This window comes from Microcaecilia unicolor, chromosome 9 (assembly GCF_901765095.1).
Source record: "Microcaecilia unicolor chromosome 9, aMicUni1.1, whole genome shotgun sequence".
Classification (NCBI taxonomy): domain Eukaryota; kingdom Metazoa; phylum Chordata; class Amphibia; order Gymnophiona; family Siphonopidae; genus Microcaecilia; species Microcaecilia unicolor.
In genome coordinates, this window is record NC_044039.1 from 226,901,284 (window position 1) to 226,927,715 (window position 26,432).

The 26,432-nt window shown below is 42.5% G+C and overlaps 1 protein-coding gene across 1 annotated transcript in view; it reads right to left on the reverse strand.

The window, feature by feature from the left end:
• Positions 1-26,432, reverse strand: part of BBOF1 (basal body orientation factor 1) — a 181,350-nt gene that overhangs the window by 65,172 nt on the left and 89,746 nt on the right. Inside the window, exon 7 of the mRNA XM_030214596.1 lies at positions 12,870-13,014. Within this exon, the coding sequence (XP_030070456.1) occupies positions 12,870-13,014 (145 nt within the window). The remainder of the gene's footprint in view (positions 1-12,869; positions 13,015-26,432) is intronic.

Sequence of the window (26,432 nt, forward strand, 5' to 3'; positions counted from 1 at the left end):
TAGAAGCAAATTATCTTTGGTTGAAGCAGCAATAGACGATTGTCCCAAAGTAAGTTGAGACTCCATTTTATCCAGTTTTCTCAACAGACAAGGGTCTAGATTCATGATCAGTCAATTTAAGTGACGCTTCTTCAGTAAACTTACTATATAAAGACAAGTTCATTTGCAAGTTTTTGTCTATAGAAAGAATTGCTTCAAATATATTCTTTAAAGAAACACCTTGCTTACCAGGAAGTTCTGAGAGAAGAGGACATCTCTGTCTGTGGATAAGTGACATTATTCTATTCTGAGCTTGGTAACTTAAAGATTAGGGTTTAAAAGAGGAATTGTAGGATATTGATAAACATAGTTGGAATTTTAAAATTAAAAAAAAAAGCAAGCCAATTTTACTAGTTAGTCTCCATAGCCTTTGCCTCTAGTTTCTTAGTTGATCTATCTGTGTGTTTGTCCTATTTAGATTGTAAGCTCTTTGAGCAGGGATTGTCTTTTCGTGTATGATGTACAGTGCTGTGTATGCTTTGTAGCACTATAGAAGTGATAAGTAGTAGTAGTTTCTGCCACAGCTTAAAAATAAGGGTTTAAAAGAGGAATTGTGAGATATTCAAATGGCAGATGAAATTTAATATAGACAAATTAAAAGTGATGCACATTGGGAAAAATAATCTGAATCATAGTTATCTAATGCTAGGGTCCACTTTAGGAGTCAACACTCAAGAAAAAGATCTAGGTGTCATTGTAGACAATACGCTGAAATCTTTTCCTCAGTGTGTGGTGGTAGCCAAAAAAGCAAACAGGATGCTAGGAATTATTAGGAGAGGGATGCAAAATAAGACCAAAAATATTATTATGTCTCTGTATTGCTCCATGGTGCGATCTCTCCTTGAGTATTGCCTTCAATTCTGGTCGCCGTATCTCAAAAAAGATATAGTGGAATTACAAAAGGTTCAAAGAAGAGTGACCAAAATGATAGAGGGGATGAAACTGCTCCCGTATGAGGAAAGCCTAAAGAGGTTAGGGCTCTTCAGCATGAAAAAGAGATGGCTGAGGGGGGATATGACTAAGTTCTACAAAATCCTGAGTGGAGTGGAATGTGTGTAGGTGAATCAGTTTTTCTCTCATTCAAAAGTACAAAGACCAGAGGACAATCAATGAAATTGCATGGGAATACTTTTAAAACAAACAGGTGGAAATATTTTTTCACTCAAAAAAGAGTTAAACTTTGGAACTTGTTGCTGGAGGATGTGGTAACGTTGGTTAGTGTATCTGGTTTTGAAAAAGGTTGCACAAGTTCCTGGAGGAAAAGTCCATAGCCTGTTATTCAGACAGACATGGGGCAAGCCACCGCTTGTCCTGGGATTGGTAGCGTGGAATGGTGCTACTAATTGTGTTTCTGCCAGGTACTTGAGACCTGGATTGGCCACTGCTGGAAGCAGGATACTGGGCTGGATGGACCATTGGTCTGACCCAGTATGGCTGTTCTTATGTCTTCAAATTTTGGTGTGCAGTTGTCTGATGTTGTTAGAACTTCTTCAGATCATACACAGAGGTTGGAGCTACAAGCTACGACGATGGGATCCATGGACAAGAAGGTTAGTGTCTTGCAAGATTTGTATGGCTCTTTAACCAAAGATAAGTACATATAAGTACATAAGTAATGCCATACTGGGAAAAGACCAAGGGTCCATCGAGCCCAGCATCCTGTCCACAACAGCGGCCAATCCAGGCCAAGGGCACCTGGCAAGCTTCCCAAACGTACAAACATTCTATATATGTTATTCCTGGAATTTTGGATTTTTCCAAGTCCGTTTAGTAGCGGTTTATGGACTTGTCCTTTAGGAAACCGTCCAACCCCTTTTTAAACTCTGCTAAGCTAACCGCCTTCACCACTTTCTCCGGCAACGAATTCCAGAGTTTAATTACACGTTGGGTGAAGAAATATTTTCTCCGATTTGTTTTAAATTTACTACACTGTAGTTTCATCGCATGCCCCCTAGTCCTAGTATTTTTGGAAAGCCTAAACAGACGCTTCACATCCACCTGTTCCACTCCACTCATTATTTTATATACCTCTATCATGTCTCCCCTCAGCCGTCTCTTCTCCAAGCTGTATAGCCCTAGCCTCCTTAGTCTTTCTTCATAGGGAAGTCGTCCCATCCCCGCTATCATTTTAGTCGCCCTTCGCTGCACCTTTTCCAATTCTACTATCTCTACTCTCTATCGACGATGACACCCAGATCCCTTTCTTGGTCCGTAACTCCTAACGTGGAACCTTGCATGACGTAGCTATAATTCGGGTTCTTTTTTCCCACATGCATCACCTTGCACTTGCTCACATTAAACATCATCTGCCATTTAGCCGCCCAGTCTCCCAGTCTCGTAAGGTCCTCTTGTAATTTTTCACAATCCTGTCGTGATTTAACGACTTTGAATAACTTTGTGTCATCAGCAAATTTAATTACCTCGCTAGTTACTCCCATCTCTAAATCATTTATAAATATATTAAAAGCAGCGGTCCTAGCACGGACCCCTGAGGAACCCCACTAACTACCCTTCTCCATTGTGAATACTGCCCATTTAACCCCACTCTCTGTTTCCTATCCTTCAACCAGTTTTTAATCCACAGTAGGACATTTCCTCCTATCCCATGACCCTCCAATTTCCTCTGTAGCCTTTCATGAGGTACCTTGTCAAACGCCTTTTGAAAATCCAGATACAGAATATCAACCGGCTCCCCTTTGTCCACATGTTTGTTCACTCCTTCAAAGAATTGAAGTAAATTGGTCAGGCAAGATTTCCCCACACAAAAGCCGTGCTGACTTGGTCTCAGTAATCCATGTCCTCGGATGTGCTCTGTAATTTTGTTTTTAATAATAGCCTCTACCATTTTCCCTGGCACCGAAGTCAGACTCACCGGTCTATAATTTCCTGGATCTCCCCTGGAGCCATTTTTAAAAATGGGCGTTACATTGGCCACCCTCCAATCTTCCGGTACCATGCTCGATTTCTCTATAGGAAATTGGAATACTTGGAGAGCCAGGTTAGGAAGAATACCTTCTGTTTTATACATTTCCATAAATCACCTTTAAAGGCACTTCTGGACATGGTCCAGAAGTATATGAGTGAAATACTGAAGTTGCCACCCGAGGCTATTCCTCCTATGGTTCATGCCCAATATTGGACTATATCTGGGCAACTTCCTTCTGAACCGCCTGATGAACCTAGTATGAATTTAACTGAATTTCTGGAGTCATCATTAGATTTCATCATATCCAGTGCTACTCTTGTGGCGACATTTGCTCTGGAGAATGACCGGAATGCTGTTCTAAGACTTTATTTTTGATCAAGGGAACAGTTGTTTTTGGGATAAAAAATTAGAATTTTTCCTGATCTGTCAAGAGCAATTCAACAGTGGCAACAGAGCTCAGAAGCTGGGTTTTGGGTTTGTTTTGTTATTTCCTTGTATGGTACATTTTGAGGGTAAGGTTTATATGTTCTCTGAACCAAAACAATGAATGGATTTTATAATTTCTAAGGAGAAATTCAGGGTTCTGACATGATGTATTAGAACTTTGCTGGCTGGCTTGGTGGGCGTTGGACTCAGATGTGTCTGTGTTTTTCTTTTACATTTACAAATAGCTAGAAATGTAAGGAGGGGCGACAAAAATTTCTTCAGGTATATTGGTGAAAGGAGGAAGACTAAAAAGGGAATTGTGAGACTGAAAGATGTTGCGAACCGCTATGTGGATAATGATGAAGAAAATCCTGGAGAAGGACCACGAATGACTGGCAAAAGTACATATGAGAATGGAGTGGATACAGCACCGTTCACAGAAGAGAGTGTGTATGAACAACTTGAAAATCTAAAGGTGGACAAAGCCATGGGACCGGATGGGATCCACCCCAGGATATTGAGGGAGCTCAGAGAGGTTCTGGCAGGTCCTCTTAAAGATTTGTTTAATAAATCCTTGGAGACGGGGGAGGTTCCGTGGGATTGGAGAAGAGCGGATGCGGTCCCTCTTCACAAAAGTGGTGATAGGGAAGAAGCTGGAAACTACAGGCCGGTAAGCCTCACTTCAGTTATTGGAAAAGTAACGGAAGAGATGCTGAAGGAAAGGATAGTGAAGTTCCTGGAAGCCAATAAGTTGCAACATCCGAGACAACATGAATTCTTTGACTGGGTGACCAGAGAATTGAATCAAGGACGTGCTATAGACATAATCTACTTAGATTTCAGCAAAGGTTTTGACATGATTCCCCATAGGAGGCTCTTGAATAAACTTGACAGGCTGAAGATAGGACCCGACGTGGTGAACTGGATTAGGGTGGTGGTTAATGGAATTCACTCGAATGAGGGAAAGGTGAGTAGTGGAGTGCCTCAGGGATTGGTGCTGGGGCCAATTCTGTTCAATATATTTGTGAGTGACATTGCCAAAGGGTTAGAAGGTAAAGTTTGCCTTTTTGTGGATGATACCAAGATTTGTAGCAGAGTGTACACCCTGGAGGGAATGGAAAACATGAAAAAGGATCTGCAGAAGCTAGAAGAATGGTCTAATATTTGGCAATTAAAATTCAATGTAAAGAAATGCAAAGTGATGCACTTAGGGTGTAGAAATCCACTGAAGACGTATGTGTTAGGAGGTGAGAGTCTGATATGTACAAACAGGGAGAGGAATCTTGGGGTGATAGTACCTGAGGATCTGAAGGGGACGAAACAAGGCGGTGGCCATAGCCAGAAGGTTGCTAGGCTGTATAGAGAGAGGTGTGACCAGCAGAAGAAAGGAGGTGTTGATGCCCCTCTACAAGTTGTTGTTCAGTTTTGGAGGCCGTATCTTGCTAAGGATGTAAAATGACTTGAAGTGGTGCAAAGAAAAGCTACAAAAATGGTATGGGATTTACAAGACATATGAGGAGAGACTTGCTGACCTGACCTTGTATATACCCTGGAGGAAAAGAGAAACAGGGGTGATATGATACAGATGTTCAAATATTTTAAAGGTATTAACCAGCAAACAAACCTTTTCCGGATACGAGAAGGCGGTAAAACTAGAGGACATGAAATGAGGTTGAAGGGGGGCAGACTCAAGGAACATGTCAGGAAGTATTTTTTCACGGAGAGAGTGGTGGATACTTGGAATGCCCTCCCGTGGGAGGTGGTGGAGATGAAAACACTAACAGAATTCAAAAATGTGTGGAATAAATATAAAGGAATCCTGTTCAGAAGGGTTGAATCCTCAGAAGTTTAGCAGAGATTGGGTGGCAGAACCGGTGGTTGGGAGGCGGGGCTAGTGCTGGGCAGACTTCTACGGTCTGTGCCCTGAAAATGGCAGGGACAAATCAAGATTGGTAAATATAACAGAAACCTTCATGAAAATTTTAAAGCAAAAATTTTTTTTATCTCATTACTCATATTGTATACATAATTATTTTTTATGCAGAATCCAATAAAGTATATAAATATTTATTTGTTGTGCTCAGTTTTTTTGGTGTATTGCTGTGGACTGAAAATCCAAGCTTTGCAGGGACACCACCTTTACATCATAGCACATCCTACCTCCATCCTAATAATAATAATGTTCAATAGATGGACAAAGTCCAAGAAAAATATTAAGAACTGATGTAGGTTTGTGAACCGGACAGGGTGGGGCTCCTCCCTGGTTCTGCTGAACAATCAGTTCCCCTGAAGACGCCATTAGTTTGGCGAAACATGGCCCATGTAGGGAACTAAAATTGCTGAACTGTGATTCCTTTGTTCTTAAATTCTGCACGGAATGATTCTTTGAAAAAAGTATTGCAGTGGACAAGAACTTTGCAGGAAGAAGATCTTTGATTTTGCACAATCTCCACTTAAGCTAAGTAGCTGTTATTCAATTTTTTTGAACATCAGTTCTTAATATTTTTCTTGGACTTTGCCCATCTATTGAACATTATTATTAGGATGGAGGTAGGATGTGCTATGATGTAAAGGTGGTGTCCCTGCAAAGCTTGGATTTTCAGTCCACAGCAATACACCAAAAAAACTGAGCACAACAAATAAATATTTATATACTTTATTGGATTCTGCATAAAAAATAATTATGTATACAATATGAGTAATGAGATAAAAAAATGTTTGCTTTAAAATTTTCATGAAGGTTTCTGTTATATTTACCAATTTTGTAATTTGAAAACCGTTTCTTATTGAATACCCAGAATTACGTTTGGTATAGGGACAAATCAAGGCCAGGTAAACTCATATGTGCTACTTTATATGTATATCTTGTTGGGCAGACTGGATGGACCGTACAGGTCTTTCTCTGCCGTCATCTACTATGTTACTATCAGGGGAATTTTCGAAAGAGAAGGGCGCCCATCTTCTGACACAAATCGGGAGATGGGCATCCTTCTCGCAAGGTCGGCCAAATCGGCATAATTGAAATCCGATTTTGGGCGCCGTCACCTGTTTTCCGTCGCGGGGATGACCAAAGTTCACGGAGGTGTGTCGGCACTGTACCAAAGGTGGGACTGGGGCGTGATTAAGAGATATGACGTCCTCGGCCTATAATGGAAAAAAGAAGAGCATCCCTGACGAGCATTTGGCCGACTTTACTTGGTCCATTTTTTTTCACGACCAAGCCTCGAAAAGGTGCCTGAACTGACCAGATGACCACCGGAGGGAATTGGGGATGACCTCCCCTTACTCCCCCAGTAGTCACCAACCCCCTCCCACCCAAAAAAAATGTAAAAACATTTTTTGCCAGCCTCTATGCCACCTCAAATGTCATACCCAGCTCCATCACAGCAGTATGCAGGTCCCTGGAGTAGTTTTTAGTGGGTTCAGTGCACTTCAGCCAGGCGGACCCAGGCCCATTCCCCCCTACCTGTTACACTTGTGGTGGTAAATGTGAGCCCTTCAAAACCCACCAGAAACCCACTGTACCCACATGTAGGTGCCCCCCTTCACCCCTTAGGGCTATGGTAGTGGTGTACAGTTGTGGGGAGTGGGTTTGGTGGGGGGGGGGGGGTTGGGGGGGGCTCAGCACCAAAGGTAAGGGAGCTGTGCACCTGGGAGCAATTTGTGAAGTCCACTGCAGTGCCCCCTAGGGTGTCTGGCATATGAGGGGGACCAGAGCACTATGAGTGCTGGCTTCTCCCATGACCAAATGCCTTGGATTTGGTCGCTTTTGAGATGGGCGTCCTCAGTTTCCATTATGGCCGAAAACCGGGGACGACCATCTCTAAGGTCGACCATCTCAACATTTAGGTCGACCATCTCTAAGGTCGACCTAAATGTTGAGATTTGGGCATCCCCAACCGTATTATCGAAACGAAAGATGGACACCCATCTTGTTTCAATAATACGAGTTTCCCCGCCCCTTCGCCGGGACATCCTTAGAGATGGGCGCCCTTAGAGATGGTCGTCCCTGTTCGAAAATGCCCCTGTTACTATTCTAATGATGGAAGATGTTTTGTTTCCTGTTACTTGATCCCATATTATCCTTGTTGTGGGTGAAAACCTTTCTTTCCTTTTCCTTATATTGGAGAGATTTCTTTTTGTCATGATTTTTGTGATTGACATTATGTGAAATTAATAAATTTTGAAATTAAAAGTAAAATCATCCGCAAATGCGGAAAGTTTAAATTCCGATGACTTGAAGGTCACCCCAGCAACCACTGATATTGCTAAGATTTCCCTAATAAGGGGATCTAAAGTCAAAACAAATAATAAAGGAGATACAGTAAGGGACAATGCCTGACACATACCCCGATGTACCAGAAAAGATAGGGAAATAACCACGTTCATCCATATCACAGCCCTGGTACAAGAGTACAAAACACACACCATGTCCAAGAAAAACTCTTCAATTTCATACGCTGATAAAACCTTAAAAGAAAACTCCAATATCGCAATTGAACGCTTTCTCAGCGTCAAAGCTTATAAGAATAGAAAAGAACTTGTTTTTGTACCACTTTTAAAGAAGCTAAAATCAAGCAAATATTTTTAGTTGCTGTTCTACTCTGTAGAAAACCTACTCGGGATCATTCCACTGAGGAGGGCAAGACTTTCACTAAACGATTGCCATTAGCTTAGCAAACAATTTTACTTCAAAATTTAACACAGATATTGGGCGATAGGGATTGGGGGATCATGGATCCTTGTCTGGCTTTAAGAGGACAATCATCTGGGCTGTCTTGAGAAACTCAGGTGAGATCTTATGAAGAGCTATATGATTACATAAGAACATGCCATACTGGGTCAGACCAATGGTCCATCTAGCCCAGTATCCTGTTTCCAAACAGTAGCCAAGCTAGGTCACAAGTACCTGGCAGAAACCCAACTAGTACCAACATTCCATGCTACCAATCCTGGGGAAAGCAGTTGCCTCCCATGTCTGTCTCAATAGCAAACTATGGACTTTTCCTCCAGGAACTTGTCCAAGCCTTTTTAAAACCCAGATACGCTAACCGCTGTTACCACATCCTCCAGCAAAGAGATACAGAGCTTAACTATTCGTTGAGTGAAAAAATATTTCTTCCTGTTTTAAAAGTATTTCCATGTAACTTCCTTGAGTGTCCCTTAGTCTTTGTACTTTTGGAACGAGTAAAAAATTGATTTACTTCTACTCATTCTACACCACCAGTTAAAAATGTTTAAAAGTGAGGGCCCGATCTGCTCTTATAATATTTTATAAAACTTAGCCCTGAACCCATCCAGGCCAAGTGCTTTAAGAGCACACTCTCGGAGGGCTAGAACCAACTCCCCTTCCATAAAAGAAGCATTCAGTAGCGCCAGCTGTGCAGGAGAAACTCTCTATAAATTAAGGTTATCAAGATAGCGTGAACCATCCAGGGTATCATCAGCTGTCGAAGCATACAGAGCCTCATAAAACTATTTAAAAATATGATTTAACTCAGAATCTGAGGTGGTAAGGCCTGGATTGGCCGCTGTCATGGACAGGATGCTGGGCTCGATGGACCCTTGGTCTTTTTCCAGTGTGGCATTACTTACGTACTTATGTACCCGTACCATCAGTCAGCTGCAAAATTCTTGTAGGACCCCTTCTACTTTTAATTAAATGACAACTTACCACATTTACTACCATGTACAAAGAGTTGATATTTATAATACGTTACATAAGTACATAAGTAATGCCACACTGGGAAAAGACCAAGGGTCCATCGAGCCATCATCCTGTCCACGACAGCAGCCAATCCAGGCCAAGGGCACCTGGCAAGCTTCCCAAACGTACAAACATTCTATACATGTTATTCCTGGAATTGTGGATTTTTCCCAAGTCCATTTAGTAGTGGTTTATGGACTTGTCCTTTAGGAAACCATCTAACCCCATTTTAAACTCTGCTAAGCTAACCGCCTTCACCACGTTCTCTGGCAATGAATTCCAGAGTTTAATTATGCGTTGGGTGAAGAAATATTTTCTCCGATTTGTTTTAAATTTACTACACTGTAGTTTCATCGCATGCCCCCTAGTCCTAGTATTTTTGGAAAGCGTAAACAGACGCTTCACATCCACCTGTTCCACTCCACTCATTATTTTATATACCTCTATCATGTCTCCCCTCAGCCGTCTCTTCTCCAAGCTGAAAAGCCCTAGCCTCCTTAGTCTTTCTTCATAGGGAAGTTGTCCCATCCCCGCTATCATTTTAGTTGCCCTTCACTGCACCTTTTCCAATTCTACTATATCTTTCTTGAAATGCGGCGACCAGAATTGAACACAATACTCAAGGTGCGGTCGCACCATGAAGCGATACAACGCCATTATAACATCCTCACACCTGTTTTCCATACCTTTCCTAATAATACCCAACATTCTATTCGCTTTCCTAGCCGCAGCAGCACACTGAGCAGAAGGTTTCAGTGTATTATCGACGACGATACCCAGATCCCTTTCTTGGTCCGTAACTCCTAACGTGGAACCTTGCATGACGTAGCTATAATTCGGGTTCTTTTTTCCCACATGCATCACCTTGCACTTGTTCACATTAAACGTCATCTGCCATCTAGCCGCCCAGTCTCCCAGTCTCGTAAGGTCCTTCTGTAATTTTTCACAAGCCTGTCGTTAGTTAACGACGTTGAATAACTTTGTGTCATCAGCAAATTTAATTACCTCGCTAGTTACTCCCATCTCTAAGTCATTTATAAATATATTAAAAAGCAGCAGTCCTAGCACAGACCCCTGAGGAACCCCACATTAGTGATTTAACAGCTCGCAACAATGTATTTAATGCAGCCTGAGAAGATCAAATGGCCGTGTTGGTAGCATCTGATTTCTGGCAGCCAAAGGTGATCCTATCATGAATCACCTATTTCTCAAGATGTAAAATATCTTTGTCTCTCAGGGGTCCTATTACTAAAGACTAACCTGTTCAAAAAGACATACCATAATGATCCTTCATAAATGACCTGACATCAAAACTCTATCAGAACCAGACAAAATCGAACTCTCTATACCTGTTTGCTTCAATCAATTTAATGCATTACCCCCTTATTTCTCACGCCTGATATGTACTATTTATCTAATTTACTTTATAATTTATTCTGACATTTATGAACTTTAAATGTAATACAACTTTGTATTTCTCTTTCCAGAAATGGCGATCGCATAATGTAACCACATTGAGCCTGCAAAAAGGTGGGAAAATGTGGCATACAAATTCAACAAATAAATAAAAAAGGTGTGCCGAAAAGTGGCCTGTGCTATGCTGGTATAGAGGCGTGTATTGGTTGCGCGCACCTGCAAAAAAGGCCTTTTGGGGGGGGGGGGGCGTCGAAAATGAACGTGCGTCAAAATGAAAATTGGCGCGCATCCATTTTGGGCCTGAGACCTTACCACCACCCATTCACTTAGCGGTAAGGTCTCACACGTTAACTGGGCAGTAATCATCAGCGTGCGTCTAATGCCAATTACCGCCCAGTTAGCACCACATGCTGGAAAATAAAATATATTTTCCTGTGCGTGTAGTGAATGCACGTAAAAAATGAAATTACCGCCTGGACCATGCGGTAGCCAGGCGGTAGTTCTGAATTGGTACGCAGCTTAGTAAAAGGGCCCCTCAGTTTCCTCTTATGGGCCGTATAGGCTATGATTTCACCCCTATGAACAGTCTCAGTGATCCTGTTGAAAGTGTAATAACCAGAGCATCATTACAGCTATATCCCAAGACCTGACCATCTGCCCATGTCCTCAGAAAAATAATGTTGTACGTATTGCTGGATTTGTTGTTTTTAAGTTGCAAACACCTCTACATTGTGAACCCTGCATAAATGCTTTGAGTGATGAATAGTGGCAGCGAACTTTGTTCCTTGATAACACAGAATAGTAAAGGTGGCCTTATCTATCCCTCAACAGATGTTATTGAAATTTGTATGGTGTGAAATTTTTTTTAGATGCTATATCTCCAATCCAGCTAGCCCAGCAGTTTCCCTTTCTCGAGTTTCTTGTTTTGAAATAGTGCAGTCTGTGTTAAAAGCTTCTCAAACAGAAATATCTTCCCAGTTTTGTCAGGTCGCATGTATGAATATGATCCAGTAGGAAATCATGTGCTTTTGTTAATTAAAGCTGTGGCAGAAAAATATTTGCAAGTCCAATTTTATTATGCAGGCAAACAATACACCACCAAAATACAAAATAACAAGCAGCACAGTATTAGCCACCAAGTTCATACAAAGTTAATTATTTTCAGTGGAAAATAAATCTGGTGGCTGCCTGCTATGTGAATATTCCATCCCTGTTTCATTATTGCTACCAAGTATTACATATTTAGGGCATATGCCTTAAACATAGATTGTTTAAATTCATTTATACAGACCCAGTGGCGTATGAAGGGGGGGGGGCGGTGGGGCGGTCTGCCCCGGGTGCACGCCGCTGGGGGGGTGTCGGCTCTGCTGGTTCACTGCTCTCTCTGCCCCGGAACAGGTTACTTCCTGTTCTGGGGCAGAGAGAGCAAGGAACCAGCAGAGCCGACGCAGCTCCCAGTGACAACGTGCACTTGGGGCGGAGCGCCAGTGGTAAGAATGCGCGCCGAGGGGGGGGTGCGCCGTGCTGCACCCGGGGGGGGGTGCGCAGCGGCGACCCGCCCCAGGTGTCAGCCGCCTTTGCTACGCCACTGTACAGACCTTAAATGCACATGATATTGCTTGTTAAACCCAAAGGCAAAACTTAAGGGTGGTTAAACAATTTCATATAAACTGTGTTGTTTATGACTTTACTTGTTTTGTATTGCTTTGGGTCCTACTCATCTGTGCATCTGTTGTGTTATTTTGGCAGGTGGAAACAGATGGGCTTATAAGGAGGGAGGGAGTATGGGAAGGGAGGGGTTCTTGGGGTATGTTCTCTGTAAAAGTTTATATTGTGCCATGTTGGATGGTTCACTGGTTTTTCTTGCACTATAGGAAGCTTATCAACCAACACGTTTTGCTTTTAATAAAGATGATTAAAACATAAAAATATGTTTTGGATGTTACTGAATTCTACTATTGTCTCACTCTATTTCCAGTTTTGGCACAGTATAAGCCATCACAAGAGCAAAATATAAGAAAACCAATGGACTTAATTAGGGGGCTTATAGATCATTTAATTATGTTTCAACAATGGCACCCTGCAGTCAGGAGACCAGGATGGTGAGAGAGAACCTGAGAACTTCACCTGATATGATCTAGAGTTTAGGAAACCACAGAACCATTGGTGAACCTTCCCAATTGGTTCAACAGGCCTAAGAACAACTCATAATCAACAAGGTCAAAGGAACTTGACATATCAAATTGCATCACTAAAAACTTAAGGCCTAGACTGATTGATTTCCTAAAATCTGCTCTGTCCAGACAGAGAATGAAAAGCAGTGAGAGGGAAACAGATGCCAAGAGAAAGTTTTACCCTTTGCAGATGCAACAAATTTCTCTCCTCCTTCAGCTTGTCCTTAGCTTTTTTCAACTCTTCTGCCTCATTCATGTGATAAGTGAGAGCTTCACTGAGACGGACATTCTCTTTAAACACAGATCTGCTTGCTTCATCTAGCTGTCTGTAGAGAAAAAAATACACAACTGATGATAATGGTGCACATATCAGGGAGTGGGAGGTTTGACTGATTATAATGAAAGGCTAGAACTCCTATCCATTTCAGAGCTAATGTTCTAGAAGTTCCTTTTCATTATCTAAGAGGACCTTTTACCCTGAAATGATGAGGATAAAGCAATACTGAACAGTTGAATCTGGCCTAGCAATAAAAAGAGAGAGAGAGAGTGTTCAAATAATTATAAAAAGTAAATATTCTCTTGGTAGAGATGAGAACAAAATAAAGAAGGGATGTGATAATCAAATTCGAACATATCATCACCATGGAAAGCAGAATGTGGAGTACCTCAAGGATCACCACTATCACCGACTCTTCTCAACCTAATGATGACCCCACTAGCCAAGTCCCTATCCAATCTAGGCCTCAACCCTTTCATCTATGCAGACGACGGCACACTATACATCCCTTACAAACACGACATAACAGAAATCACCAATGAAATCAAACTTAGTTTTGAACATCATGAACTCATGGGCGAATGCATTTCAACTCAAACTTAATTCAGAAAAAAACACATTGTCTCATTCTCTCATCCCAATACAACATGAACAAGCCCACCAACATAAACACCCCTGACTACACCCTCTCCATCTCAGAAAGCCTGAAAATTCTTGGAGTTACAATCGACAACAACCTCACGTTAGAGAACCAAGCAAAATCTACAACAAAGAAAATGTTCCACTCAATGTGGAAACTCGAACGTGTGAAACCTTTTTTCCTCGAGGGAAATATTCCGTAACTTGGTACAATCCATGGTATTAAGCCATCTAGACTATTGTAACGGAATCTATGCGGGATGCAAAGAACAAATCATAAAGAAACTCCACACTGCTCAAAACACAGCAGCCAGGCTCATATTTGGCAAACTACTACTACTACTACTACTACTTATCATTTCTATAGCGCTACTAGACGTACGCAGCGCTGTACACTTGAACATGAAGAGACAGTCCCTGCTCGTCAGAGCTTACAATCTAATTAGGACAGACAAACAGGACAAACAAGAGATAAGGGAATGTTAAAGTGAGGATGATAAAATAAGGGTTCTGAACAAGTGAACAAGGGTTAGGAGTTAAAAGCAGCATCAAAAAGGTGGGCTTTTAGCTTAGATTTGAAGACGGTCAGAGATGGAGCTTGACGTACCGGCTCAGGAAGTCTATTCCAGGCATATGGTGCAGCAAGATAAAAGGAACGGAGTCTGAAGTTAGCAGTGGAGGAGAAGGGTGCAGATAAGAGAGATTTACCCAGTGAACGGAGTTCCCGGGGAGGAATGTAGGGAGAGATGAGAGTGGCGAGGTACTGAGGAGCTGCAGAGTGAATGCACTTATAGGTCAATAAGAGGAGTTTGAACTGTATGCGGAAATGGATAGGAAGCCAGTGAAGTGACTTGAGGAGAGGGCAAATATGAGCATAACGACCCTGGCGGAATATTAGTCGTGCAGCAGAATTTTGAACGGATTGAAGAGGAGAGAGATTATTATTATTATTATTATTTGTTGCATTTGTATCCCACCTTATCCCACCTCTTTGCAGGCTCAAAGTGGCTTACAGTACATCATGAGTAGTGGAAGAATGTTAGTAAATAAACATTTAGTATAGCAGATCTTGGTCAGCATGATGATGATAATACAAAGTAATAGTATACAAGCAGATATTAAGAAACAGTTCTGAATATAGATGGGTGAGTTGTACATGTTCACATTGGTTGATCTTTGTGGTACGCTTTATTAAAGAGATGGGTCTTCAGTAATATGCGGAAGTTCGTTCTTTCGTAGATCGATTTCAAGCTGCGCGGCAGTGCGTTCCATAACTGTGTGCTCAGGTAGGTAAAGTTTGACGCATGGATTAGTTTGTATTTCATTCCTTTGCAGCTGGGGAAGTGCAGATCAAGGAATGTGCGGAATGATCTTTTGGCATTCCTAGGTGGTAGGTCTATCAGGTCTGACATGTAAGCTGGTGCATCTCCATGGATAATTTTGTGAACTAGTGAGCATATTTTGAACATGATGCGTTCCTTAAGTGGGATGGCTAAGTGGGAGTGGCAAAACGAGATTCGACAGCGCCAAACCCCTACGAGAAAAATTGCATTGGCTCCCAATCAAAGAACGTATTGCGTTCAAAATCTGCACCTTGGTACACAAAATCATCTACAGTGAAGCACCGGGATACATGACAGACCTCATAGACCTACCAACCAGAAACACAACAAGATCATCACGAACTTAGCTAACTCTCCACTACCCGAGTTGCAAAGGTCTCAAATATAAAACAACCTATGCATCCAGCTTCTCCTATATAAGCTCGCAACTATGGAACACACTACCAAGCACTGTGAAAACAACTTATGACCACTTAAACTTCAGGAAAGCACTAAAAACCAACCTGTTCAAAAAGACATACCCTAAAGATCCAACCTAAATGCCTGAACTCTGCAACACAACGAAGCTAAAACCATACTGGATATAACTAAACTCTACCTCCTCTTTATGATCCCCAAATGTTTTTGTCACACATGAACTCTACCCTACTACAACTTCACTCCGTATTTTGTTCATACCAGAATTGGCGACCGCCTAACGGTATTATGTAAGCCACACTGAGCCTGCAAAAGGTGGGAAAATGTGGGATACAAATGTAATAAACAAATAAATAAAAATAAATAAAGATAGTGAAAACAGGAAAAATGAAGAACATGACAAAAGTGTGATAGTAAAAACAGGGAAGACAAGTTTGTAAAAGCAGTGAATGACCTCTAGCCTTAGGAAGCAATTTTCAACTGTCCACACTGAGAGAAAGTCCATGGGCATTTTTTATCTGTGGACTTTGAACCAAGTTTCAAATATCAAGTGTACGCTTATTTTCACTTTCAAACTTGCAATGAATACAAAACATCCAGGAACATTTGAAACTGATTTTTCTGCAGGTAAATGTTCTTTAGCAAATTACCTACATAGCCTGAAGAAACATTATTTTTCAATCTTGTCCAAAATGCAACCCCAAAAACAGTGCAGCTAGAAGATCATCTGTTAAACAATGTGTGCATATTTAGCCTTATTTTAATTTTCAGAAATTAATTAACATAGGTAACGCTGGTCCCTTAATGCAGTGTAGCTGAGGGTGACCCAGGGGCAAGTACACAAAAAAAGTTGGTGATAGTGGCTATAAAATTACATTTCTCCTCCAAAATGCTCTTCCCAAGTACACAAAGCAGGCCTTGTGTATAATCTGTATATAGTCTCTGGACACACAAACTGGTTTTTCTGTTATATCGCAGACCTCTATGATCTCTTATTTACTTTTAAGAATAAGAAATTATATCAGCCCAGTATACAGATTATCCTCAGATACAGGTTCACAGCAAGAGCTCCCTTATTCCTACTGTAGCTGGGATAATATTTAAAATTCTCTCTGAGTTCATGTGCACCTTTCTTTAAATTAGTCACCTTATTTTCTAACTCCTCTTACTCTCTTACCTATCTGTATGTTAACCTCCTGCCTACTGCAATGTTGTGCCTTTGATTTCTACTAACCTGCCCAGACTGACTTTACAGGACATTCAACAGGCACAACCATATGCGGTCGGTGGCCCAACTGCTTGGGGAGGCTAAAGGGGGCGTGTTTGGGGGTGGAGCCAGGGGCGGAGCTTATATCCACAATTGACAACACACAGAAAAAAAAATAAAAGTCACAATACCTTTTATTAAATTTAGATATTAGATATATATCATATGTCAAAGAATAAAGTGGTTGCTCAAAGCATATACTAACCACAATCGCTCAACTGTAAAACACTATGCACAAATTTGTGCAAAAACACACTCAGAACCTTACTGTACCATAACACTAGGCAGACCCTAATACACCAATATACCACCCATACGGAAAATGCAGACCGTCAACAATATGAAACAAGGGATCATAATATCACAATTCTCATGTAGAGCCACAAAACACCCTTTTAGGGTGGATAGTGTTCACAATGAGCTCCTTTTATTAACAACCATATATAGATCCTTCAAGAGCTAGTGTGTCATGATTTAGGCTCTACACCCTTTCTGATGTTTTGGTGCCACCTCAGTAAGGCCAACACACAATCTCTCCACTGCAAAACACTATACACAAACTTGTGCAAAAACACATTCATAACCTTACCAAACCATAACAGAACTAATTCCAAGGACACGACGAGCTACAACCTTATGTGTGGAAAGGCAGCACTGAAATTACACTGGGCTCTAAAACACCAGTGCGCAACCTAGTGAAACAAAAAAAACCCAAAAAGAGCTCAAAATACTACATGCTAGCAGAATACTGCACCTTGATCACAAATGAAAAACACATGACACAACAGATATGAAGGCAAAACTGGAAAGTTACCTCAAGAAGTCAGACTCGGCATGCAGCAATACTAGAAAAATTGAAACTTACATGCAACATATCACAGATGCACATTTCCAAAAGCTGATATTTCAATTAATAAATTCAGAATAAAATTCTTCTTTCTACCTTGTTGTCGGAGCATTTTATTTTTGTAGTCACGCTGGTCCAGTGTCTATTTTCTGTTTTTCCTGTTTTTGCAGTATCCCCTGTCCGTTTGACATTTGTTCTGCCTTGTCCACCATTGATCTTCCCTCTGTGTCCCTACTGGTCCCGTCCAGCATTTCCATTCTGTGTGTCCCTGTCCCTATGTTCCATCTGCCCTCTCAGTGTCTCTGTCCTTCCATTACATTCAGCATCTTCCCTCTGTCTTGCTCTTTCCTGCATTTCATCCTGTTTGTCCCTCCCCACCCTACCCTACCTCATTGTGTCCAGCATTGCCCCTGTGTGTCCCTTTCCCTGTGCTTTCTCCATGCCTTGTATCTCTTCTCGCTCTCCCTGTCCTTCCACTCTTCTCTGTCTTTCCGTCCTCCTGCACTCCTACTCTGGGGCCTGAATGCCTTCCTCTTTCCCCCACCCATGGTCCAGTATTGCTCTCTATATCTCCCACTTTCTTCCACTTCGTCAATCCTCTCTCTGTCTCTCCCTCCCCCCCCCCACCACTGTATCTATCCTCTTAGATCTAGCACCTCTCCCTCCCTCCCTCCACAAATCCAGCATTTCTCCCCTTTCCTTTCACCCCAACCTCACAGCCCCAACTCCCAGCGGCTCTGATTCTCACTCTCCTCTCTGTGGTCCGATGGTGCTGCTAATTTGTCTTGATCGCTGAGAGTAGCAACACCAAAGCAATTAAGGCAGGCTGCCTCGGTCTTCCCAGTGATGCCTCCCGCCCACGCGGAACAGGAAGTTGCATCAGAAGAGGGCGGGAGGCATCACTGGGAAGACCGAGGCAGCCTGCCTTAACAAGAAGGTAAGAAGGGGGAGAATGACCCCCTCCCCCCTTTAAAGGGAGGGTTTGATGAGAAATTGAGGAAAGAGAAGATCTTTGTTCAAGTATTATGCTGAGATAATAAGAGGGGTTTTGCCTGGCAGCCACCCGGTAGTAGAAAAGTAGCAATATGATGAAATGTTCCATGGCTGAGCTAAGAAGGAGGTGGGGGCACCTTATCTTAATTATTCACTGAAGAAAAGACAAACATTTCTTTTTCCAAATATTTTTATTGAAATGTTTTTTTCCTCTAAACAATAGTTACTTCAGCCAATATTACATATTGAGTGGATAATCAACACTGAACAGTTTACAACTAAGCCCCCCCTTCCCTCCTCCCCCCTCCTCTAATGTCTAAGCCCACAGCAGTGTTGAAGGTCGATGAGGACATGCTCACATGTAGAACATTCACAGTCGTGGAACAATCAACTTAGGGGCATCTAAATCTATTCCACTTTGTGCTCTCCATGCTCTATATCGTTCCCATTGCACATTGGAAAAGACAAACATTTAAGTACATAAGTATTGCCACACTGGGACAGACCAAAGGTCCATCAAGCCCAGCATCCTGTTTCCAACACAATCCAGGTCACAAGTACCTGGCAAGATCCCAAAACAGTACAATACATTTTATGCTGCTTATCTAGAAATAAGCAGTGGATTTTCCCCAAGTTCATTTTAATAACAACTTACGTTTTCTTTTAGGAAGCTATCCAAAACTTTTTAAAACTCCACTAAGTTAAATGCTTTTACTACATTCTCTGACAATGAATTCCAGAGCTTAATTACACGTTGAGTGAAGAAATATTTTCTCCGATTCGTTTTAAATTTACTACTTTGCATGCCCCCTAGTCCTAGTATTTTTGGAAAGAGTAAACAGACGCTTCACGTCTACCTGTTCCACTCCACTCATTATTTTATAGACCTCTCCCCTCAGCTGTCTTTTCTTCAAGCTGAAGAGCCCTAGCCACTTCAGCCTTTCCTCATAGGGAAGTCGTCTCATCCCCTTTATCATTTTCGTTGCCCTTCTCTGTACCTTTTCTAATTTCACTATATTTATTTATTTATTTATTGCATTTGTATCCCACATTTTCCCACCTATTTGCAGGCTCAATGTGGCTTACAGAGATCTGTTATGGCATTGCCATTCCAGGCTATTTCTTTTTTGAGATGCAGTGACCAGAATTGAACATTATATTCGAGGTGCAGTCGCACTGTGGAGCGATACAAAAACATTATAACATCCTCATTTGTGTTTTCCATTCCTTTCCTAATAATACCTAATATTCTATTTGCTTTCTTAGCCCCAGCAGCACACTCAGCAGATGGTTTATACGTATCATCAGCGATGACACCTAGATCCCTTTACTGGTCGGTGACTCCTAACCATAATAAAAGAGGAAAGTACTGACAGTGACCTTTGACTGGGAGATGTGGTCTGGTTCTTCAGGTCTCTGATACGTAGAGATTCTGTGCTTGGACTTTTGGCTGAGCCAGGAGTTTGCTCCAGTGGCGTAGCAAGGGGGGGAGGGAGGGGCGGTCCGCCCTGGGTGTCAGCTCAGGGGGGGGGTGCTCCCTGCCAGCTCCCCCCCTCAGCGAATCGACACCCCCCCCCCCCCGACCAGCTCCTACACCCTACCTTTAAAAAGAATATCAGGAGGCGAGGCGCAGCGCCTCACACCTGCCCTGCACGTAAAAGAAATGTGGACCGTTGGGTCTTCCCTCACTCTATCTGTCCCGCCCTTACGGAAATAGGAAGTTGCGTCAGCGGAGGGCGGGACAGACAGAGCGAGAGAAGGCCCGACGGTCCACATTTCTTTTACGTGCAGGGCAGGCGCGAGGTGCTGCGCCTCGCCTCCCGATATTCTTTTTAAAGGTAGGGTGTGGGAGCTGGTCCGGGGGGGGGGGAAGGGGGTGTCATCGTGCTGCACCTGGGGGGGGTGCAACGGCGAACCGCCCCGCCCCAGGTGGCAGCCCCCCCTGCTACGCCACTGGGTTACTCTCTATTGGGGAAACCCTAGTACTTCAGGTCACAGAGCTGTGTTAAGAGCTGGTATTCTGGGTCACAGAAGGGAAAAATACCCTATGGGCTTCACCTGAAGACTGGCAGAGAAAAGGTCAATCTCTGTGTTGGAACCCTGGGAACTGTTGGTCACAGAGCTCTTCTAAGAACTAGTATTCAGGGCCACAGCAGAACCCATAAAGGCACCTCAGGTAAATGGAAAGACTGGTGACCCTTGAGAGCAGATCTACTTGGACCACAGGTCCAGCAACAGTTGTTTGGCCTTCCTTCCTCCTTTTTTTAATACATAGAATATTATTATTATTTGTTGCATTTGTATCCCATGTTTTCCCACCTATTTGCAGGCTCAAATATATAATATGACCTGGGATTCCAGGATGGTATTTTTGAACAGCATCCACAACTAATGTAAATTTTTGACCTTTGCAGCTGCTCCTCTAAGATTTTTTTCACCGTTCTTCTCATTTTATCATAATCATCTTTTAAAAAGTTAAATGCTAATGTATTGGCTATCCTGTGTATACTTACTCCAGAACTGATATCAAATCTTCCTCGGTGAAGACCGAAGCAAAGAATTCATTTAATCTCTCCGCTACGGCTTTGTCTTCTCTGATCGCCCCTTTTACTCCTCGGTCATCCAATTCTTTTGCAGGCTTCCTGCTTTTAATATACCTAAAAAAAAATTTTACTATGTGTTTTTGCCTCCAATACAATCTTTTTTTTCGAAGTCCCTCTTAGGCTTCCTTATCAGCGCTTTGCATTTGACTTGACGTTCTTTATGCTGTTTCTTATTATTTTCAGTCAGTTCCTTCTTCCATTTTCTGAAGGATTTTTTTTTTTAGCTCTAATAGCTTCCTTCACCTCACTTTTTAACCATGCCGGCTGTCATTTGGTCTTCAGTCCTCCTTTTTTAATACGCAGAATATATTTGTCCTGGGCTTCCAGGATGGTGGTTTTGAACAGCATCCACACCTGATGTCAATTTTTGATCCTCGCAGCCGCAACTCTAAGTTTTTTTTTCCACGTTCTTCTTATTTTATCATAGTCTCCTTTTTTAAAGTTAAACGCTAACATATTTTATTTCCTATGTATACTTACTTCAAAGCTAATATCAAATCCGATCATATATTATGATCACTGTTATCAAGGGGCCCCCAGCACCATTACCTCCCGCACCAGATCATGTGCTCCACTAAGGACTAGGTCTAGAATTTTTCCTCCTCCTGTTGGCTCCTGTACCAGCTGCTCTATAAAGCAGTCCTTGATTTTGTCAAGGAATTTTACCTGATGTTTTATTTACCCAATTAATATCAGGGTAATTGAAATCACCCATTATTACTGTGTTCCCCAGTTTGTTAGTCTCCCTAATTTCAGATAACATTTCTACATCTGTCTGTTCATCCTGGCCAGATAGATGGTAGTACACTCCTATCACTATCTTTTTCCCCTTTACACATGGAATTTCAATCCATAGGGATTCCAAGATGAGTGTTTGTATCAAACATGATCTAAATGAAATCACCAACGAAATCAACCAAAGCCTCCACAAAATGCACAGATGGGCAGATGCATTCCAACTAAAACTCAATGCAGAAAAAACACAATGCCTTGTACTCACCTCATAACACAACACAAAAAATTTCTCCACCATAATCACACCATATTGTTCTCTTCCTGTTTCACAAAACTTGAAAATTCTTGGAGTCACCATTGATTGAAACCTCACTCTTGTTACCCACGTGAAAAACACGACGAAAAAGATGTTCTACTCCATTTGGAAACTCAAAAGAGTAAAACCGTTCTTCCCGAGACATATCTTCCGCACCCTGGTACAGTCAATGGTAATAAGTCATCTAGACTACTGTAACGCACTGTACGCTGGTTGTAAAGAACAGACTATCAAAAAACTCCAAACTGCCCAGAATACTGCCGCAAGACTCATATTTGGAAAAACTAAATACGAAAGTGCAAAACCCTTAAGAGAGAAACTTCACTGGCTCCCACTTAAGGAACGAATTGCGTTCACGATCTGCACGATTGTACACTGTGATAAATAAGAGGCTGTCCTAGCCGGGGCAGGCCACTAGATGGTGCTGTTCCCCTAAAAATGTCCGGGGTAGGCCACTAGAGGGCGCTAGGAGAATAGGTGGAGGTCGCTAGGACCAGGGAGAGCCCTGGGAGGTCCACAGGTGTAGGAGGTTATGGGCTGGGTCCTGTTTAGCTATTAACCACTTTATACCCCACCTGAGTTGTGAAAGGAAGAGAAGAGAGCTGGTAGCTGAAGAAAGAGAATCCCCCTGGAAAGAACTGGCTAAACCCTATGGACTTGTGGTGGACTGTGTGTTCAAGGAAGAAAAACAGGCTGGGGTAAGAAGTCCCTAAAGCATTAGTGTTGGACTGTGTAGCCTCAGTACTTAGAGGAACTGTGTGTTCAAAGAAAGGACTGGGTGTCCAAAGAAGAAGTAGGGCTGTGTGTCCCAGTACTGAGAAGCAGACTGCAAAGCCTGGGGTTAGAAGTCCCCAAAGAATTGAGGTTAATGCTGAGCCCAGGAATCTGTGTGGGGAGGCTCAGTGTGAAGATATGCAAATGTATAAAGTATTTAAGCTAGAAGAACTGTGCCCAGGGGCTGGAATAAAGAATTGCCTGAATATGCTGTTGGTAAGACCTGTTTAATTTTGCCTCTGGAGAACCAGGTCACCCTGAGCGTGAAAGGATAACATGCTAATCTGCATACAATTTGCATACTGAGAGCCAGCTCACCCTGAGTGAGAAAGGGGCCCAGGAGCTTGAGGTTGGATTGCTCAGGATGCTAGGAAGAGACTGTTTGGAGGACTGTTCAGAGGCCACAGGCCAGTGAGGCCTGCTGGAGAGTGGGAGCAGAAGCCTCATCTTCACATCACAAAATCATTCATGTAGACGCCCCAATCTACATGCTCAACCTGTAGACCTACCTCTAGAAACGCCACAAGATCATCCCGCAAATTCCTCAACCTGCATTTCCCCAGCTGTAAAGGAGTAAAATACAAGCTGATGCATGCCACTACCTTCTCCTACATGAGCACGCAGTTATGGAATGCACTACCTACAGACTTGAAAACAATCAAAGAAATAACTATCTTTCACAAATCTCTGAAGACATACTTCTTTAACAAAGCCTACAATGAGATCCGATAACCGGCAGCCTCACTAATATATCTCACCAACCAAATCAGTTATGAAAGCCCACCCTCTATAACTACCCTAATCACTCCCTTCCTTCTTCTATCCTCCCTTACTTAAACTATGCACAATTCTACTGTATCTGATATCCTGGTATGACAATGTTAACATAATAATGTAAGCCACATTAAGCCTGCAAATAGGTGGGAAAATGTGGGATACAAATGCAATAAATAAATAAATATCCTGCAGATTTTTTAGTCTATTTGATTCAAGCCCTACTTAACATATAATAAGTACATAAGTAATGCCATACTGGGAAAAGACCAAGGGTCCATCGAGCCCAGCATCCTGTCCACGACAGCGGCCAATCCAGGCCAAGGGCACCTGGCAAGCTTCCCAAACGTATAAACATTCTATTCATGTTATTCCTGGAATTGTGGATTTTTCCCAAGTCCATTTAGTAGCGGTTTATGGACTTGTCCTTTAGGAAACCGTCCAACCCCTTTTTAAAGTCTGCTAAGTTAACCGCCTTCACCACTTTCTCCGGCAACGAATTCCAGAGTTTAAATATACGTTGGGTGAAGAAAAATTTTCTCTGATTTGTTTTAAATTTACTACACTGTAGTTTCAGCGCATGCCCCCTAGTCCTAGTATTTTTGGAAAGCGTGAACAGACGCTTCACATCCACCTGTTCCACTCCACTCATTATTTTATATACCTCTATCATGTCTCCCCTCAGCCGTCTCTTCTCCAAGCTGAATAGCCCTAGCCTCCTTAATCTTTCTTCATAGGGAAGTCGTCCCATCCCCGCTATCATTTTAGTCGCCCTTCTCTGCACCTTTTCCAATTCTACTATATCTTTCTTGAGATGCGGCGACCAGAATTGAACACAATACTCAAGGTGCGGTCGCACCATGGAGCGATACAACGGCATTATAACATCCTCACACCTGTTTTCCATACCTTTCCTAATAATACCCAACATTCTATTCGCTTTCCTAGCCACAGCAGCACACTGAGCAGAAGGTCTCAGTGTATTATCGACGACGACACCCAGATCCCTTTCTTGGTCCGTAACTCCTAACGTGGAACCTTGCATGACATAGCTATAATTCGGGTTCTTTTTTCCCACATGCATCATCTTGCACTTGCTCACATTAAACGTCATCTGCCATTTAGCCGCCCAGTCTCCCAGTCTCGTAAGGTCCTCTTGTAATTTTTCACAATCCTGTCACGATTTAACAACTTTGAATAACTTTGTGTCATCAGCAAATTTAATTACCTCGCTTGTTACTCCCATCTCTAAATCATTTATAAATATATTAAAAAGCAACGGTCCTAGCACAGACCCCTGAGGAGCCCCACTAACTACCCTTCTCCATTGTGAATACTGCCCATTTAACCCCACTCTCTGTTTCCTTTCCTTCAACCAGTTTTTAATCCACAATAGGACATTTCCTCCTATCCCATGACCCTCCAATTTCCTCTGGAGCCTTTCATGAGGTACCTTGTCAAACCCCTTTTGGAAATCCAGATACACAATATCAACCGGTTCCCCTTTGTCCACATGTTTGTTTACTCCTTCAAAGAATTGAAGTAAATTGGTCAGGCAAGATTTCCCCATACAAAAGCCGTGCTGACTTGGTCTCAGTAATCCATGTCCTCGGATGTGCTCTTTAATTTTGTTTTTGATAATTGTCTCTACCATTTTCCCCAGCACCGACGTCAGACTCACCGGTCTATAATTTCCCGTAAATCGCTGAAAACCTATCTCTTCACCAAAGCCTGTGGAGGAGTGGCCTAGTGGTTAGGGTGGTGGACTTTGGTCCTGGGGAACTGAGGAACTGAGTTGAATTCCCACTTCAGGCACAGGCAGCTCCTTGTGACTCTGGGCAAGTCACTTAACCCTCCATTTCCCCATGTAAGCCTCATTGAGCCTGCCATGAGTGGGAAAGCGTGGGGTACAAATGTAACAAAAAAAAAAAGCCTACCACGAAAATCCATAACTAACCACAACACTTCACCACTCCGCCCTTACTATAACTGCCTTCTTTCCACAGTTGCTTGATTAGATCGACTTGTTAGCCTTGTTACTCTTAATATATTTGTAACTCCAATTGTATTTCTGTACCCTGAAATGGTGATGCCATAACAGGTCTTTGTGCCTGCAAATAGGTGGGAAAATGTGGGATACAAGTGCAATAAATAAATAAAATCCACGCATTGAGACTCCGGAACACTGCCTGTCTCTTGGGCCCTGCACGGGGAGCACTTCTGAAAATGCTACCCTAGAGGTTCTGGATTTGAGCTTTCCACCTAAGCCTATATTTGGCTTCCAGAACCTACCTCTCACATTTTCCTATGTTGTTGGTAGCCACATGTACCAAGACAGCCAGCTCCTCCCCAGCACTGTTTAAAATCCTATCTAGGTGACGCGTGAGGTTCGCCACCTTTGCACCAGGCAGGCAAGTCACCATGCGATCCTCGTGTCCACCAGCCACCCAGCTATCTATATGCCTAATGATCAAATCACCAACTACAACAGCTGTCCTAACCCTTCCCGCCAAGGCAGAAATTCTTGGAGACAAATCCTCGGTGCGAGAGGATGGTACATCCTCTGGTTTAAACTAGGTCCTGCAGTGCCTGCTAGAGGGTATTTGTTAATGCTGTGGTACAAAGTTCAAGTTTTAAAACTAAGGGGAAAAGAATTATGGAGATTAGGAGTCACTGACCAGGAAAGGGACCTAGGTGTCATCATTGATGTTACGTTGAAACCATCTGCTTTGTGTGCCGTGGCAGCTAAGTAAGCAAAT